This window comes from Acanthopagrus latus, chromosome 5, assembly GCF_904848185.1.
Source record: "Acanthopagrus latus isolate v.2019 chromosome 5, fAcaLat1.1, whole genome shotgun sequence".
In the NCBI taxonomy this organism is placed as follows: Eukaryota; Metazoa; Chordata; class Actinopteri; order Spariformes; family Sparidae; genus Acanthopagrus; species Acanthopagrus latus.
Genome location: NC_051043.1, coordinates 12,794,961 through 12,811,933, shown reverse-complemented (window position 1 = coordinate 12,811,933; position 16,973 = coordinate 12,794,961). Strand labels below are relative to the sequence as shown.

Here is a 16,973-nt window from a genome sequence, read left to right as displayed (position 1 = left end):
CATGGTTTAGCCAAATGTGAGTGTTTGGATAAACTGTTTTTATTGTCAAGCAGCTGTAAAATTTGTTGTTTTATCATGGAAGCGGTCAGATATCCAGTGCCTGAAAGTATCTGCAATTAACATGGAAACATCTGTTGTGACCAACACTGAGACTACTGTTGTGCAGAGCTGTGGCATACATAATAAAATACATGTAACAGTGATCGGAAATTTAAAAAGTAGTTTGTAACGCTAATATATGACAATTACTGTGATCTTTAATCAGATGAACACATTCTATGGGAAAAAAAATCTTTCCATCTATGAATTCCTATTATCTAAATCAGTTGAAATACGATTTTTTCATTGCTGTTTTTAAAGGATGCAATCTCAAACTGCAGTCTAGAGATGCATTAAGTTCATATTCACTCCACATCACCGATTTAAAGAAAGAAATCTGACACCAACAAGAATAAATTATATCGCATGAAAATAATCCTGTGCACGATGGTATAGATCACATATCAAAGCAGGCTGCCGGCAATCTGTGATGGATTAGACTTTCTGGAGCAGCCCAATCCTGCTCTTCTGTGACATGTAGGTAAAATATTTTCCTCTACAAAATTATAAATGTTCTTTGGCAATTTTTTAAATTAGCACACACTTTCAACAGATGCATTTTAACTTAAATCAAGAATAAGAAACACATATCACTGATGGTAATGAGGCAGCCGGTACAGACTAGCAGAAGAAAAAGTGCAGACGAGTCTTCATGGTCACGTTGCTGCGATGGTGAGGTACAGCTGGAGGAAGGGGGAGACTGAAGGAAAGGTGATGCTGAAAGGCACAGAGCTGGTATCCTCATTCATGTCTTCACACCTGTAGTTGGAACTGGAAAGAAGTGGTGCTCCACTTGCTTGTGTCACAGTCGAGCATGGTGCGCTCTGTGAAGGTCACGTTATCTTCTGCGTCTATGAGGATAATTGTGTTGGTCCTAAATGTGCAGGGACACAAGGGGATACAAGCAGACAAATATAACATAGAGATTATCAACAAAAAATGCTTTAAAAATATCTAAGACTATGGGTGAGGGGAAGGAGTAACTCTCAGGGACAACTATGGTAAAGTCACATTTGACTTGATTGACACTGAGCAGGCAGTGGCAGACAGTGCCTTGCTTAAGGCTTTGGCAATGACAGATCTTCTGACCTTCTGGCTACAGGACAGTCTCTGTATCCACAGAACCCCTTTTTATTTCTTTGCTGTAGAGGATTGATTACACTGGGGTTTTATGTTCTCTCTATGATCTAGCAGGTGAGCACAGCCCTGTCAGTCACCTCAGGTAGAAACAAACAAAGGGATATAGAGTTTTGATGAGTGGAAGACACTGACCTTGTGCCATAATGAGGTGAGCGAACACACACCGCTGACAGAGCCTGGATCATGGGCTGGCTATAACCATCACCCTGGCTCTCCTGAGCTGGATCAGGTGTGTTTCTGTTTAACAAACCCACAATAAAAACGCAATTATCATTGTGAGTGCCCATGCAGTACATTTGAATAAGAAATCTACTGGTGTGTAACATCCACTAAGGCTGTAATGTGTAAACAACAAGGGGGTTAGCTATCATTTGTATCAGCTTTGAAAATCATTTCTATATTACAAATATGTGCAGAGTGCAAGGGGAAATCACAAACAACAATCTATCAGACAGATGTTAAACAAATCCCCTCTCTGACCCAGTTATTTAAAATAAAAACAACTCATTACACTCAAAATGGAAAATGAATGGTTGGACGTATTCATTTTCTTGCAGAGAGTCATGATTATACACCAGAAGTACACCGAAACCAGCAGCCTGTTAGTTTAGCCTGGCACAAAGACTGGAAATTGATTCTTCTTCATACCTCTAAAGCTCACCTATAATTAATATGGCCCATTGTGATGGGCGTTTAATATGTATAAAAATCGAGAAGTTATATTTCTAAACAGGGCACATTAATGAAGTCTTGGCTGGTTTGCTGCACAAGCGCAGGTGATGACAAAAGAAACGAGCTGTGGTTTTATATTATGTGTCTAGAGACATTTAAACCTTATTGGTCTTCTCACTCTCTGCAAGAAACCAGAATCATATTCTCATAATAAATTGTCATTATGTTTGTTATACCCTTTAGGTATTATAACTAAAGACACCGTGTCATCAAAAGGGGCTGACACAAGCTGGAGCTAAAATTGCAATCCCATTCAGCAGCTGATTCAGAGCCCTGACACAGTATTTCTGGCATGTTCCAGGGACTCTGTCCAGCTCTGCACACACTGAATCAAGCAATGTTGACCCTACACATGGCACCTGACCTGATCAAATTTAACAAACCACTCTACGGGACTAGTGAATGTAGATGTAGATACCAAACATTCATGACACCATTACTAGCATTTGATTGATATCTTACCCATTAGTAAATTAAGTATAACAATGAGATTATTTATGAACATAAATCAAGATGACAAGTTACTGTTATGAGGAGTGAATCTACAGCAATGTCTAAGTGGGTGTTAACCACTCACAGTTCCTCATTATTGAGGACGCTGAGAAGCTCCTGCACCAGTCCATCGCAGGACAGGGACTGGTCATTGACCACACTGGTGAAGTGACGCTTGCCTTGCAGCAGTTTCCTCCACGGAGTGTCCAGCAAAGAATTACTCAAGCCATAGATTCCTGCTGAGGGGCATGTGAAAAATAAAGACAAACATCCACAATAGTAAGCGTGGTTAGTGACCTCGTGGCAAATCCGAGAGCAATATCAACATGGAAATGTCAGGCTAACAGGAATAGGCCATAGGCCGAAAGGTGAGGTAAAAATGCGAAATGAACTGTTCCTACAGCAACCATATTAAAAACACAGACCTGGCTTTAGATGGATGGGTTCAGGGCTGCCTCTGTTTCCATAGTAACACACAGTGTCTTGTTTGGCTCTACACGGGACACAGCAAGATGGAAAATTAGAGATTGCATTTAGTGATGATTATACTTGTTTAGGTCTTATTATGAAGGATGTGTCAAGAGTCAGAATGCTTCAATACACTTGAAGTAAACACGAAACATGAAATCAAAGAAGCCCTCCTGGGGGGATCATGTGAAACAGGTGCTCGGGGTTAAAGAGAATATCAACAGTGCACCATACAGTATTCTTTAATGTTTGATTGTCTTTGCAGTCCTGAAAAATAGGAATTAAAAAGCCTGTTTAATTAGCAGAAGCAATTCAAATGGGAAAATAGCCAACACCATAGTTAATTGCAACATTTAAATCTATCCTAAAGGAACAACTGTGTGAAATTAAAGCTTCGAAATACAAATTAGTGCTGCAAACACCTTTGACTACCACAAAACCCTTTAGTTACAGTGTTAGATCTCTTTGCAAAGTCCTCAGTTAGAGGGAATTTATTCAGTCTGAAAAATCTGTCTGACATCAAGGGCATCAGTGACGGCTCTGGTACAGGAGAGTGAATAATAAATTACGACCAAATCCTTTGAACCGGCAGGGGAATGAATTTTTTTGATGGCAATTTAATGACAGCCATAGCAGTGGCATCAGTCAATCTGAAATGTGGTGCAACACTGTTACAACATCTAACTTGGAAAGTTTCCCAGTCAAGAACTGGCAAGGCAGGAACAGAATATGCTACTGGGCTTGTAACTCTGCCTCACACTTTACTGGATAGTTTTAAAAGCCAAAATACAAATCATTTTCCGTTCTATATCCTATATCAACATAAGCAGAAAACGTTTGCCATTGAACCACTTAACAACATGTCTAAACATATCCAACGTATAGAGCTAAACTGATTGACAGAAAATTAACAGACAGCTATTTTGGCAGATAAAATGAAAGAGGCAATTTTGAGGATGTTACAAACTCTCTAGATTAAATGATAGCAGGAACAATGCTTGATTGCAACCCTATTGACAAGCCAGATAGCCCCAGCATATAAACGCGTAAGTAAATTGTATTCATTTGCTTATCAAAGTCAGACTTTACTTAGGCTTGATACAATGAAATATTACTGCTCGTTTGTCATGGAAGCAGTGAGGATCATTGTAGACGGAGTGATGTAAGAGACGCTGCGACATGTCAATACATATGCTTGCATTTGGCATTTTAACATGTAAGTGGTGGCTGGACTAATTAAAGTTGTTAATTCATTCAACGTTCATTCCTTACAATTGATTAGTGATAAACTAACTGTTCAGAGGCTATCCTTTACTGTTTATGCAGGGACTTCTCCGTCTTGTGTAAATTTCCTAGAGCAGAGTGTTTTCTTAAGGTGGGACAATATGTGTCAGAGCAGCTGCGAGAGAATCCTCAAAGCCGTAGACTGACATTACACCATCTCTCTGACAACAACAGCGGCCTTAATATTGTTTCCAGCTTGTTTCCAGTATCCAAAGCCAGTTGAACAGTCTGAATACACAACTGTCTTTTCGGTGTTCCTATGGTTACTATGAACATAGCCGCACTGGCCATTGTTGATTTGGGTGTTAGCGCTCACCCCTCATACATGCATGTGCACAGCAGCCGCTCAATGGGAACCAGATGGCACTGTAACCTGGAGAGAAACGGAAAAATCTGTGAAGCGTATAACCTGTTGTCAGCTCTGCTGTGGGCAAACACAATGTCTGAAACACTGTTTTGATCTTGGTACTGTGGCCTGAACTCAGCAATACCCGAAAGGCCTCATGTCCATGTATACACTCTGACTCTGGTATGGATCAAATCGACATTGGTGGTAGCAGGAGGAGGATTTGCAGAGTGATAGCTCTATTTTTGCTTTTTGAAACTGGCTAGAATATTGAAAGTCTCATCAGGTGTGCTGTGGGTTGATTTGGGCTGAGATGAGGGAACAGCAGGAGGTCAAGACCACTGGGCAGCGAGAGAACGAGGAGGGAAGAGTCGAAAAACAGGCTTTTTCAGATCTCAGTTAGAGAGGTAATCAGTATGCTGGCTGGGAGACCTTCTAATGAAGAGTCCTCTATACTGAGGCCGCAGAGCAGTTTCCCCATCGCCAGCTGTGGTGTGGTTGCCTGGAGATGGTTGGATGAGCTTTCAACATTATCAATTCAGAATGTAGATAGGCCTGTTGGTGTGGGGTCTTGGGTAATGACAACATGCAGTCTTGTATCCAATCACACACATCTGTGCATGTACAGCAACACATGCAGTCATAAAAGGTGGTTTGGTGTTTGTTTTGTGAGTAATTATTTTGAGCTATGTTAGATTCAGAGATCTATGGATAGCAATGATGAGTGTATCAGAGTAACATTTTTCAAAAGCTTGAGGATGTATGCAAATGACTTTGGAGATTCCCCAATTATTCCTCTAGTGCCAACATGGGATTACTTTGTAAACACTACATCTGCTTAAATTCAGCATGTTAGCAATGTCTTTGTGAGCATATTGGAATTCTGAGAGTAAGCACACCGTGACGTCACCCATACTGTATACTATATGAAGCCTCTCATTCAGAGCTGGGAAGGATATCTTAATCAATTCTAAGTTCTGAAGGCTGAATCCATGCGGACTGGGCCCTCTCGGTCGTCAGTTGTACATACTGTGACTGTTCAATGTCATCACATCAAGTCCACAATGACATGAGACTGCAAGCAATACAAACCATTGATGGCCAGTCCTAAAGGCTATAATAAAAAATGCATTTTGATTAACTCTATAGCCTGTACTTTCATATAGTCCATATCATGATGTTGTTGAATATTATTTCTGGCCTACATGATTCAAGTAACATTTCAACAGTCACTGTTTCACACAAGCATTGCAATGAACTGTGGGTACTTAAATCAGTGAAGCTCGGTGAAGTCTGCACCCCAAGTGGACTCTCTGAAAGTCTGCAGAAAGTCTACTTGAGGGCCCTTGAGGATTGGAAAAACTGCGGGTTTGGATAGCCCTCCACACTTGCAGACTTCTCACAAACTGACAGCAAAATACTCGAGACTGCAAGAACTGGTAAGTCTGGACATTTAGATGCAGTTTGAGCATCCAAGAACACACCTTCGTTGTGACTTGTCAAACTGTAAAGTGGCACCCTAAAGCATACCCAACTTTAATGGCTATTCTATTCTTAAAGGGACCATAATTTATAAAATGGACATCATGCTGTGCTAAAGAAGACTTGAGTCTAACAATTGAGACACAAGTTTCTTCATAAAAAAAGCCATCACAGTTGCACAAGGCTGTGTCATTAGAAAGAATATAGGTTCAAGGCACTTCTGCATTGGTGTGGTTTATTTTAGAACGGAGAGCTCTCACCATATTGCATACAGTGAATGATGCTGACAAGGTTTGCACTATAATCAAAACATCAGCCACACAGAACTGCTAGCAAGGTTTTCTAATCTTAACCTACATAGTCAAAATTATAAAGTTTATTTAATCACTATAAATAATATGAAAAAATCCATGTAATACTCTAATTCCACATCAGCTCGGCCTACAGTATGTGAACTCAAGGTGACCGCTGACTTGATAAATAGAACAGAATAGAGTGCTATAATACTCTTATGTAACTTCAGTAATAAAATCACACCTGACCTAGAAGCGTTAGCCTATCAAATCAGCATACATGGACAGCTCTCATGGAGAGACAAATGTAGTAAGATTCAGATCTCCCTCCAATGTATAATATGATCCACAAACATAAAACCAAAATCAGCATTAATCTGATTTTTGAGGGAAATTTGGCAGATTCACTCAATGAACAATGCAGGCTATATTTAAACCATTCACTGTGAACATCACTCTCTGATTCTATTTAGTGAAAGAGAATATGACTTATTCACAGGTAATTTATAACAGCACTTAAAAAAAACCAAACACCAATAGCTGTTCTTTAAAACGCTGAGAGTTCATCCACCCCTGATACTCCATCCCTGGAATGTGCATATCTGCTGTTTTTCTTTTTTAGCTAAAACAAGTTTCTGCCAAGAATCACAACACATGGTTTGAGGCCATAATGACTGAACCACTTACTAACGTTGTTTTTATAAAGCAGCCACACTCTGCTTGACCGAATGCGCATTAAGCGAGGCATTTCTTTGCAGGCAAACATCAGAGGAGACATTCATTAAAATGGATAATCTCTGGGCACTAGGATCAAAAAATAAAGCTATAGAAAAGTCAGATGAAATGCTGGATATGGAGCCTTGAGAGCAGCAAGCAGAGAACATCTTAGATCAAAATTTAAATATATATGGCAGTAGCTCCTCTGAGGAAAGGCTCAGTATGATGTTCTAGGAAATGCCACTGACCGAATCACTTGTGTATGGAACTCAACCCAACACGGTTATAGATTATTAATCAAAGAAGCATTAGTTTAACAAGCATCACTATTAAAGAAAGAGTGATATATAAATTATGGCTCCTGGGTTGTGTCTTAAGTGTGCCCCCTTTTCTCTCAGATGCATCTCAATGAGGGTGATCACACACCCTCTAACAAAATAAGTGAGACAGAGAATGCTTAAAAGTGGAGGACTCATCTTTTTCCCCCACTGCATCATAAATCGTGTCTCTGGTTACAGATGATTGAGAAATCCTCTAATTGTAATATAGAGCTTCTCTCTATCCACCAGATGTAGTTATTGATTCGGAAAGAAACTAGACGCCGTATCTCCTCCGGGCTGCTGGACACACTACAGTGGGTATCAAATAGGCTGGTAATGATAGTGTTTATTAAAAAGATGTAGGCTTTCTTTCTGTCACCGTGTGCCATCTCCATCTGTAGGGAACGCTGCTCCCAGCTGACAGGTATGTGTGGAAGAAACACATGCACCGCTTTCACAGCATGAGCCCAAAATGACAACCCAGCCAAAGCAGAAGACATAAGGCATTATCACGACATAAACACATTGTGTCTGTTGCTTTGCTGATGTCTCATGAGAGTGGGGGGACACCTTATGCTTTCATTACAGAGCAATGCCAGTGGCACAGGCGCAATTAAGGCTGCCAGTCTTAAAAAGGACATTTGTATATCTTGATGGCTTCAGCTTCATCATAGAAATGACAGTGAAGCCATCTAGCTGCACTTGAGGCTTATATTTTGTGCTGATGTAAAACAGTGATTGTCCAATCAAGTTTTGGATTTCATTTCATGTCTAAACTGTGTACATGGAGCTGTATCCTGAGAGATACTTGGCATTTGAAGAGTTTGGAAGGTAGTGTCTTTTTTGGGCCTTTTAAGAAGGGATGGATTTAACAACGTGAGTGGCCTCCTACGGTTTATCTGATATCACCCATGTTGGTGATGTTCCTTGAACATCATAATTATTGTTGCTCCAGTACCATAATTTCAGTTTAAGAAAACATGACTGCATCTGGACTTTAACCCACGAGACTGGGTAAACTGCATCATATCCAGTGATAATAATAACAATAACAACATCAGTAAATAATAACACTAATAATAACACTAATAATAATAATAATAATAATAATAATAATAATAATAATAACATTATAAGACTAATACAGCACAAAACCAAGGCATCTCCCTAACCTTAAAGTGATGCTAGAAATGTACAGAAAGGGATGTGCAAGCAGAAGAAAATCCCTTTTGAGATAAGATCCTGCTTGAGGCCGTGTTACCAGGATACATGGATCATGACACTGAGCTCCACTGTGAAAACCCTGATTTTTTTGTTTCTCCCCACCAGGAATACATTTTGGTAGGGGTGTGTGTTGGAGCTGAACCTCCAGCCTCGAGCTGGCAGAAACTGAGACCTGTTTCCATGCCAATTGTCTACAGGGGCCTCCACCATGACAGCTATCTTGGTTTGCACTGATCCCACTTTGATTTTTCTCCCTTAAACAGATCACCAAGTCAAGTCAGGCTGGCAAAGTAGACGAAGCAAAAAAAGAAAATGAGGAGAAAAAAAAAACCCTCATTATTTTTAATGCTGTCTAGATTTTCTTTGTCTGAAAGCCTGAAATATGAACAGGTGTTCCATCTGAATTTTAATGCTGGCTCTTTCACAGCTCAGAACCTGAGATTTCTTTTCAGTTCTGCCTGCTTAGCACTCCAGAGATGAAGACGCTGCTTTTGTGGTTTCATTCCAAGGTAAGGCCAGAACTCAGAGGAATAGAGTTATAGCCCATTCTCAACAAGTTTCCAAAAAAAAAAAAAACCCTTTAGTGCGCAAGAACCTGCCAATGTCACTTCATGATACCCACACAGTGCATTAAAGAAGTTGTCTTAACATCCAACAGCCTTAGGTGGCCACATCAGGTATTTTTCTCTCACTCTCTGGAACAAATTTCAACTTGTGAAATGTGTCATGTTGAGAGTATGGCTACCACTGTTAGACAAGTGAGTCTTTTTGCAAACAAACTGCAGTCTAAAGATGCACACAATGTTAACACCTACATTCAGATGGCTTTCACTACACTGCTACTCCTTTCACGCACCTGAACTCGGCTGTGATGAGGTTGAAGCCATTGTACAGGTGACTTTCTTGTGACACCTTCTTCAGGTAGGAGTAGCTGTCCTGATCCTTGTCCATAAGGTAGTTTGACACTAGGAATCCTGCAGAACAGTAAAGACAAAAACATGTATCTTAAATTATACACTCAATTACTCCACCCTAGTTGGTAATGATAAATACATAGTAAATATGTACATATAAATAAACATGAAACTCACCTCTTCCTTGTGCATCAGGGTTGGGACGTCCTTCCATGTAGTTGGTGATTGCAGCCATCTTACCCCGCTTGTTGATACCCAGCCATGATCCTCCTTCCTTACCATATTCCTGGTCCAGGCCTGGATTAACACAAAAAAAAATGAATTTTTATTAAACACACAATTCACTATGCTGATGGAAATAACAACTATCACAATCTGCCAAATGAAAAGATCTCAACCCAATTGTGTTTTTTCACACAAAATAATCACATTTAATACTCAAATCAGTGAAGCCTTTTCTCACGTTTCAGCAGATTTTCCGCAATGGTTTTACAATCCTCATTTCAACACAGGTCAGTCCCCTTTAAGAAGTACATTGAGTAACTACATTATTTGGTACTGAATATGGAGAGGGAGTTTACTTCCATCTAATTAAGTATGATCATTGGTTCAGCCTGGCAGCGCAACATGCAACAATATGATGTCTGTCAACAGGCAGTCATCTAATGATAAATAAAGATTCAAATAATAAATAAATCAGGAATAAGTACTCTAGCTGGTCTTTTCTTTCAATGAAATTACTGGTAAACTTTCTTGAAAATAGTTTAAACACAAAAACTGAACATGGACCTTTTTTGCATAGGTTATCCCTTTCTCAATGTCCATTATTTGCCTTACAACAATGGAGACCATCCTTGGCAAATCTAACCATCAAACCTCAAAATTTGATGCAATTTGTCCTTCCTTCTAATACCACAGTCTGGCAGAAGCAGTAAGAAAATGTCCTGAACTTGAACTAGTCTACATTAAGATACAGCCAGTATTTATATGAACTCAATTCATTAGTAAATCCATTGTTTGCCTTCTACATTCTCCTCTTTCACATGACATGAAAAAGGTGGGACTCTGCAAGTCTACTGCACATCCTGGTGATCGATATAGACAGGTCCACTTACACTGACAGTGACCAAGAGAGCCAAACGGTCCAATCCCTCTGGGGGATGGACTGAAAGCTAGCCTGATCCCACTGGGAACTATAGCTTACTTCCTTTCTCGTCATGCTATGTCTCCTTCAGGGCCCTGCCTCCACATCCCCCCAGCCCTGCAGATAAGGCAGGGCCATTTATTCCTGTCACATCGCATAAAAGCAGCCATCAATTAAGGGCCCACTACTGGAGTTCTGACCCCTCTATTACAGAGGGGCGAAGGAGACGGATGAACAACAAGGCTATCTGTGCGTTTTCTCCGCCAGCAGGAAAAAAAGGGATGATTGATTTCCTCTGCTTGGCTGTAATGTGTATTAGACATCAGTCAATTAAATATAGTTTACTGCGGGTGGGGATGTCCTGTGACAGAGTGGAGGAGAATTAGATCCCAGGGTAAAGCAGACAGATTTATTCTTGATTATTGAAAGCTATTTAGCCTTGAAGAAAGACAACATCTGCTGCATTTTCACACAGTCACAGAGCTAAAAACATATCAAATTTGTCTGGATTGAACTCAAATTCTTCCACTACAATTTTCTTTATTTACCTCCCTTATTGTGATCTACCTGGTTAAATAGGTTCCATATTATGAGTGTCTACTAGAAAATGCTTACATGCATTTATGTTTAGAAAAACACATTATTTTACTCATACTGTCTATTGCTGCAGCACTTCAGCCTCCGTCTGAACAAGCCATTTTGGGTCCCCCCTCCTGAAAAAACCAGTCTGCTCTGATTGGCCAGCTCTCACAAGCTCCAACAGGCACAACCTACTGTGTATCGGCTCTCCTGGTGTTTTTGCAATCATGGCCATGCTGGGGGCGTTGCTGAGGGCACTGACAGTACACTTGTGTCATCACAACCTTACAGAAGTCCTCTCAGCTTGTTTGAGGGCACAGTGTCTGACTAGGGGCTGTGTGCATTTCTTGGTGGATTAACTGCTTTTATACTTCAACTGTCTCTTGCTTTATTTTTAATGATTATCTCCTGTTAAAGAAGGCAAGCAGAGAGTACTTCAATCAGTACTATTCAATTTGCTCTCAGCTTCGAAACTTGCAGGGCATGAAAAATAGTGGGTGGCGAGCTGGAATCACTCACCGCTGAGGATCTCACTGTTGGTCCCCCAAAAGTCTGCAGCTTTGGATGGCCTGTTGTAGAACTCATCTCTGTTTGCAGCCAAAATTAGCCTGAGGAGAGGAAGGGAGAGGGCTTTAGTTTGAGGTATTTGTTTATTCAGCGAGTCTTGTTTGTTCGCTCTAGATGTGAGCCAATGAGGTATTACCATTGCTGGTTCTAACATCAGATCCCTCATCAATGACTCATTCATCACCAGGAACACATCCTAGAAGTTACTGAGTTGGCAGACAGAAAAACAGACTGTTTGCTGCAAACTGCTGGACACAGTGCTGAGTCACTGTCCCTGACATTATAGATGAGTCCAGGAGTCTTCAGCTATAGCGATATTACAAATTGATTGAGCGGGCTGCAGAGGGTACAAAAGGTCGAGGTTATGAGGAGGACCTTTGATGACGACCAAAGAGGAGAGGATCAAAAGGAATGTGACATCAAAAGGCCAAGCCAATATAAAAGTTACAGACGACCCGAAGGAAAGTAAGGAAGTGAAACAGAAGTTGGGATTCAAGTTCAACAGGTTCTGAAGAATGCACAAATAACCAGGTCATTTACCACAAGAACCTGCATGATGACCTGTATTAAATGACAGTTAGCCATCAGTTTCTACTTGCCTTTAAAAACAAGTCACTACTGTACACCATGTACCAAGGAAATGTAACATCACTTAGCATTCGTATGCATACAGTATATCTCCCCTCTTCTCTTGTTCACTGTTTCACTACTGACAACATCATGCCCACAGTGATATCTCACCTAATCAGCAGATATGAAACACAGAAAAACAATTAATCCCTTGCTCAAAGGAAAACATGACCTCTGACTTTTGCAACCTGTGACCTTTATAAACATTTACTAACATTTTTAGCAGACATTCATATAATAGAAACGTGGTGCATAAGCACGAAATGCACCAACATGATTTATCTTTGTCGATATAAGTATATGTTGTGTATTTATGGAACGGGAGTTAAAGATCATTGAGATATGGATTTAAACACTGCTGAGAGGCAATTTCAAACCCTTGGGCAAACTACGCAGGCTAGAAAAAAAAAGAAGAAAAAAAGAGGCCAATGGCATTTATTGACCTCTATAATAGCTGTATGTTCCATCTGAGCTTGGCAATGGTCCCCCTATTAATCTTTCAGGATGGGAGCTTGGATCCTGTTAAGAGCAAACAAATAAACCAAACTGACCTAATAGGGGTCGACCCCTGCACATCAAGGGGCTGATGACAGCTTGTCCCCATGGCACCCTGTGAGCCACCACTGCTCCACAAAACAAAGCTAACACTAATGATGCTACACTAGTGAGAGAGCATCTGCTATCGGATCCTGAGGGGGAAAAAAATCACATGCGAGCAGCTCGGATCACAGTCAGCCAGCTGCATCATGTAGGAGGGATGGCAAGAAGCAGAGAACTATGAAAGCTCTTCATGAATATTGAACTTTTGTATTCAACACACACAGTGGCTTATAGACTTAGCAGGAGTCACAGGTTTGCTGTGGAATTAAACATTCAAGGATTTTCACAATTCTCATAAGATCCTTCCGTATGAATTTTGTGAGCCCCTCACAGTCCATGTTGCACTCACTTAATGTTAAAATTCCACCTGACCAACCATTTATTACAAAGTATTTTGAAATAAACATAGTCATACGTGCTTTCCTATTAAGCCAGTGTTGGGCCAAAATGTCAACTTGCTTACAGCACCTACATGATTAAGTTGGCAGATTGCCATGAGTGACATCACACTCCTAAGGCAGTTGACGATTTTATCCCCACCACTGCAAACACTCTGAAAAACTGTCAGTGTGCTGTTTTGTTTGGTCTATCAATATTTACATGACACTAACTAGCCTGAAGGAAGTGCTATAATAACAGGACAAATTCATTTACAATACTGATAGGTTGATTGCAGAGCTCATTTCATTCTGAGCAGCTGAAAATGCTGAAATAAAGAAAAAACATTGCAGCCTAGGAAGTGAGTTTCAAAATACAGAAATCTTAGCATGTGGGTAATCATTGAGTCATTTGTACTGAAAATGAACCCATTTAACCCCTGCAGGTACATTCCTGTCATTTTGTGCTGTGGGAGTGTAATAATGTGAAATTACACTTAATGAAACTTTAATTGTGCCTTCAATCCAATTTAGTGTTAGTATTGCAGCACATTCCTTTTGATTTAAACATCCTTGCAGCAAAAAGAAAAAATCTGCAACTAATAGTCTATATATAGCACTGAGGTAACCACATTAGGACACAGTACGTTTCACCTTTCCCAAGGTTCATGTCTGAGTCAGTACTCATACCACACCTCTGCTGTGATCTCCTCAGGCGGGGTCAGGCTCCCAGAGGGAAGGACAGAGATGGACTATGTCCAGGTACAGAGCTCACTCTCCAGCTCAGGGGAATTTTAATAAGCTGGACTCCACATCGGCCCCTAACTTACAATGACTGCTCAGAGCGCACCAGTCTGTGCAAGCCACTGAAAGGAGTTAGCATTTACTGCTGGGTAGGGTACATGGAGGTTGCACAATGATTCATTCAGCCCTTTAAAGTGGTAGATTTGAGCAAATGTGATGTATGTTCTATAGTAATTATCATTTCACCATTGCTAAGTACATTATGTGCCTGATACAGAGGGCTATTCATGTCAGCCAACAAAAAACTTGGGCTGTGGCAAAGACTGACAACTCCAAACTAAAATATCAGTTTGTTCTAAATGTTTATGAAACAGATAGTAAAACAAAAATGCTCTTCACTTTACTCATTTGTTATGATGCTGCCATTTGTGTATGCTTATGTCTCTGCTCAGAGGCGCACTAGACAATCCTGGAACAAGATGAAATAGGGAGCACTGCAACCTTGTCAAACTATGACAGCAGGGATTTATCAATCTGAAAGGTTGGTCCTTTTATATTTGTTGTTATTTTATAAAAACATACATATTTCTTCCTCTGCTGAATGTCTCAACACATCAATGAAGCTATATGATGCAAACTCAGTGAAATATTCTGTCCCAACACTGTTTTTTTTAGGTTTTTTTTTTAGAGCTGCATCAAAAAGAAATATCATGCATAATTTGTTCGAACATTTCCCAAAAATACAACCTGACATATTGGGGATATTAAAAAAAGAGATTGCCTCAAACCTGTTTATGAAGATGGACCATAGTGTGACAGGATTTTATAAAGGTGCTTACGATGTTTGGTCCTAATCTTGGTGTTTTTCTACTTGCTGCTTGACACTTCAGATTAACAGTGACATTGCATTCCAGACTGGAATGCTTAAACACACTCTAGAATAGCAGGAAGAGAGCAGATACTACTAGCTTCAAATGTGCAGTTCTGTGGGTGACTGAGCTCTCTTACCTCTGTGCACGAGCGTCTGATTAAATACAATAATTATGGTTTGAATCGTGTAGCATTGAATTTTGTTGTACTGGGTTGGTTCAAGAACTGCTTACAATGATTAGTGATTGTTCGCAAAGTAGCTGTAGCTAAAGTACAACCCTGGGGCATTAAGAGCAATAAAGATACATTACACATGAAGTATCTAAATCTGCTGAAAGCATAAATTGCTCACCTGTAGGCATTTTTAGATGCCGGCCGGGGGTCAAACTTGAAGAAAATTATACACATGGATGTATTGGGGAGGGATTGATTACAATGTTTCACTCAATCCACATCTGCCTTCAAATCTTCGTCATGTCTGACAAAGAGAAAAAAAAAGAAAAGGAAACATGCAAGTGTGTTAAGTGTTGGTGTATGAGATCACGGATGTTCAAAATGTGCAACATCGAACAGATGGAGATATCAACAGATAAAGGATTTCTTCACCGTGAGACTGTTTAGATCATTGGGCTGGAACTATGAATAAAACTCACTGTCAATAGTTTACTATATTAATCAATTAGTTGTTGGTCTATAAAATGTCAAACAATGGTGAAAAATGACAATCAGCATTTCCCAAAGCCCAAGATTAGCATTTGAATGTCTTCTTTTGTCCACAATCCAGTTATATCCACTACTATCTATGATCCCAGGTTCTTAAATGTGCATTCAAATGTGCATACTTCACTGACCAGTGATTATTTCAATACTTACATGGCGTCTGTGGCTGTAGGACAAAGAAATAGACCATCCAGAGTGCATGCTGTGTGTACCTCTGTGAACCTGCCCCATATTCAGAAAGGCAAGTGTTAGCCATAGTACCATAAAAGTGCAATATCTTTATTATTCTTTTTTATTGTAATGAGTGCAAAGGTAGCAATTAGGCAACCTGAGTCACAATGTCATGTCATGTCATGTCATGTCAGGGTGCTGTAGTCATCTGATACTACAATGCCTGCAGTTAACTACTGCTCATAAGATTGTTACCATCACCCGTAGTAACACTAATAACACTGTGTTAACACCCTTAAACAAGTAAGAAGCCCTGTTGCAAGCTATTAATAGTTTGTACAGTCCTGCTACAAGATGAGCTAGCTAAGTAGCATAGCCGCTGTCTGTTATTTACCTAGCTGAATACAACAAATATTGCCTTGCAGACCAAACTTGTTAGGTAGCATTAACATGTTGCTAGTTCATAGATCCAATTAGTTCATCACAACTTAGTAAACTGGCCAAAAACAAGCTATCGTTAGCATTAATACAGTCAAAGGAAGGAACAATGACAGAGAACCCCAAAAAAAGCAAACTTCAGCTACCTACCTCAACTTTGTTATGCGCGGCACATTACACTGCAGATAATGTCTGTTCAGCTAACTGCTCGTCTGTTGCCTTCAACACAGTTGAACAGTGTCGGCTAACTGTACTCACTGTCCCTTTACACTCGTTGTTGACAACTGAAAGGAAGTGTTCACACTGAATTACCTCGATTCGTGTCTCCAGTCGTCTCATAAGCGTCCACAGCGTGATGAGAGCCTTTATTCTCTGTGCGTTGTCCCAATGCCCGCCCACCCGGGCAGAATATATAATAAAAACGAGTACACCTCTGTCAAAGCTCTGAAGTTCGCTGTGATTGGTCAGAAGAGGGAACATTACTTGAACAAGCGCACTAACAGCAATCGCCACTAATTTCTTTTCCGGTTAGAAAAATAAAAGCATAGATATTTGAAGTATGTTTTGGCGAGATTACTTACAATATGATTTAGTCTCAGCTTGTTGAGACCAGGGCAAAAGT

General features: G+C 40.2%; 1 protein-coding gene across 3 annotated transcripts; it reads right to left on the bottom strand.

Annotated features, from left to right (window-relative positions):
- Nucleotides 1-15: 15 nt before the first annotated feature.
- On the bottom strand, nucleotides 16-16,749 carry tango2 (transport and golgi organization 2 homolog (Drosophila)). Of its 3 annotated transcripts, none has more exons than XM_037097269.1 (10): nucleotides 16,664-16,749; nucleotides 15,896-15,964; nucleotides 15,375-15,500; nucleotides 11,754-11,842; nucleotides 9,689-9,808; nucleotides 9,454-9,571; nucleotides 2,889-2,956; nucleotides 2,549-2,702; nucleotides 1,372-1,476; nucleotides 16-973 (listed from the first exon to the last, which is right to left on the bottom strand). In XM_037097269.1, the coding sequence occupies exons 3-10, from the start codon at nucleotides 15,428-15,430 to the stop codon at nucleotides 853-855; spliced, it is 831 nt and encodes a 276-aa protein (XP_036953164.1). In that variant the 5' UTR covers nucleotides 15,431-15,500; nucleotides 15,896-15,964; nucleotides 16,664-16,749; the 3' UTR covers nucleotides 16-852. The 3 variants fall into 3 exon arrangements, with proteins under 3 accessions (XP_036953164.1, XP_036953163.1, XP_036953165.1); XM_037097268.1 differs by lacking the exon at nucleotides 16,664-16,749 and adding an exon at nucleotides 16,502-16,657; XM_037097270.1 differs by lacking the exon at nucleotides 16,664-16,749 and adding an exon at nucleotides 16,502-16,657 and having other exon boundaries at nucleotides 2,549-2,699.
- Between the last annotated feature and the right edge of the window lie 224 nt (nucleotides 16,750-16,973).

Coding starts and splice junctions, on each gene's coding strand:
- tango2 (XM_037097269.1), bottom strand. CDS start 15,430: ATGTGTATAATTTTCTTCAAGTTTGACCCCCGGCCGGCATCTAAAAAT. Junction 9,572..9,688: donor CCCTGATGCACAAGGAAGAG/GTGAGTTTCATG, acceptor ACTGTTCTGCAG/GATTCCTAGTGTCAAACTAC. Junction 2,703..2,888: donor ACCCATCCATCTAAAGCCAG/GTCTGTGTTTTT, acceptor CATGCCCCTCAG/CAGGAATCTATGGCTTGAGT.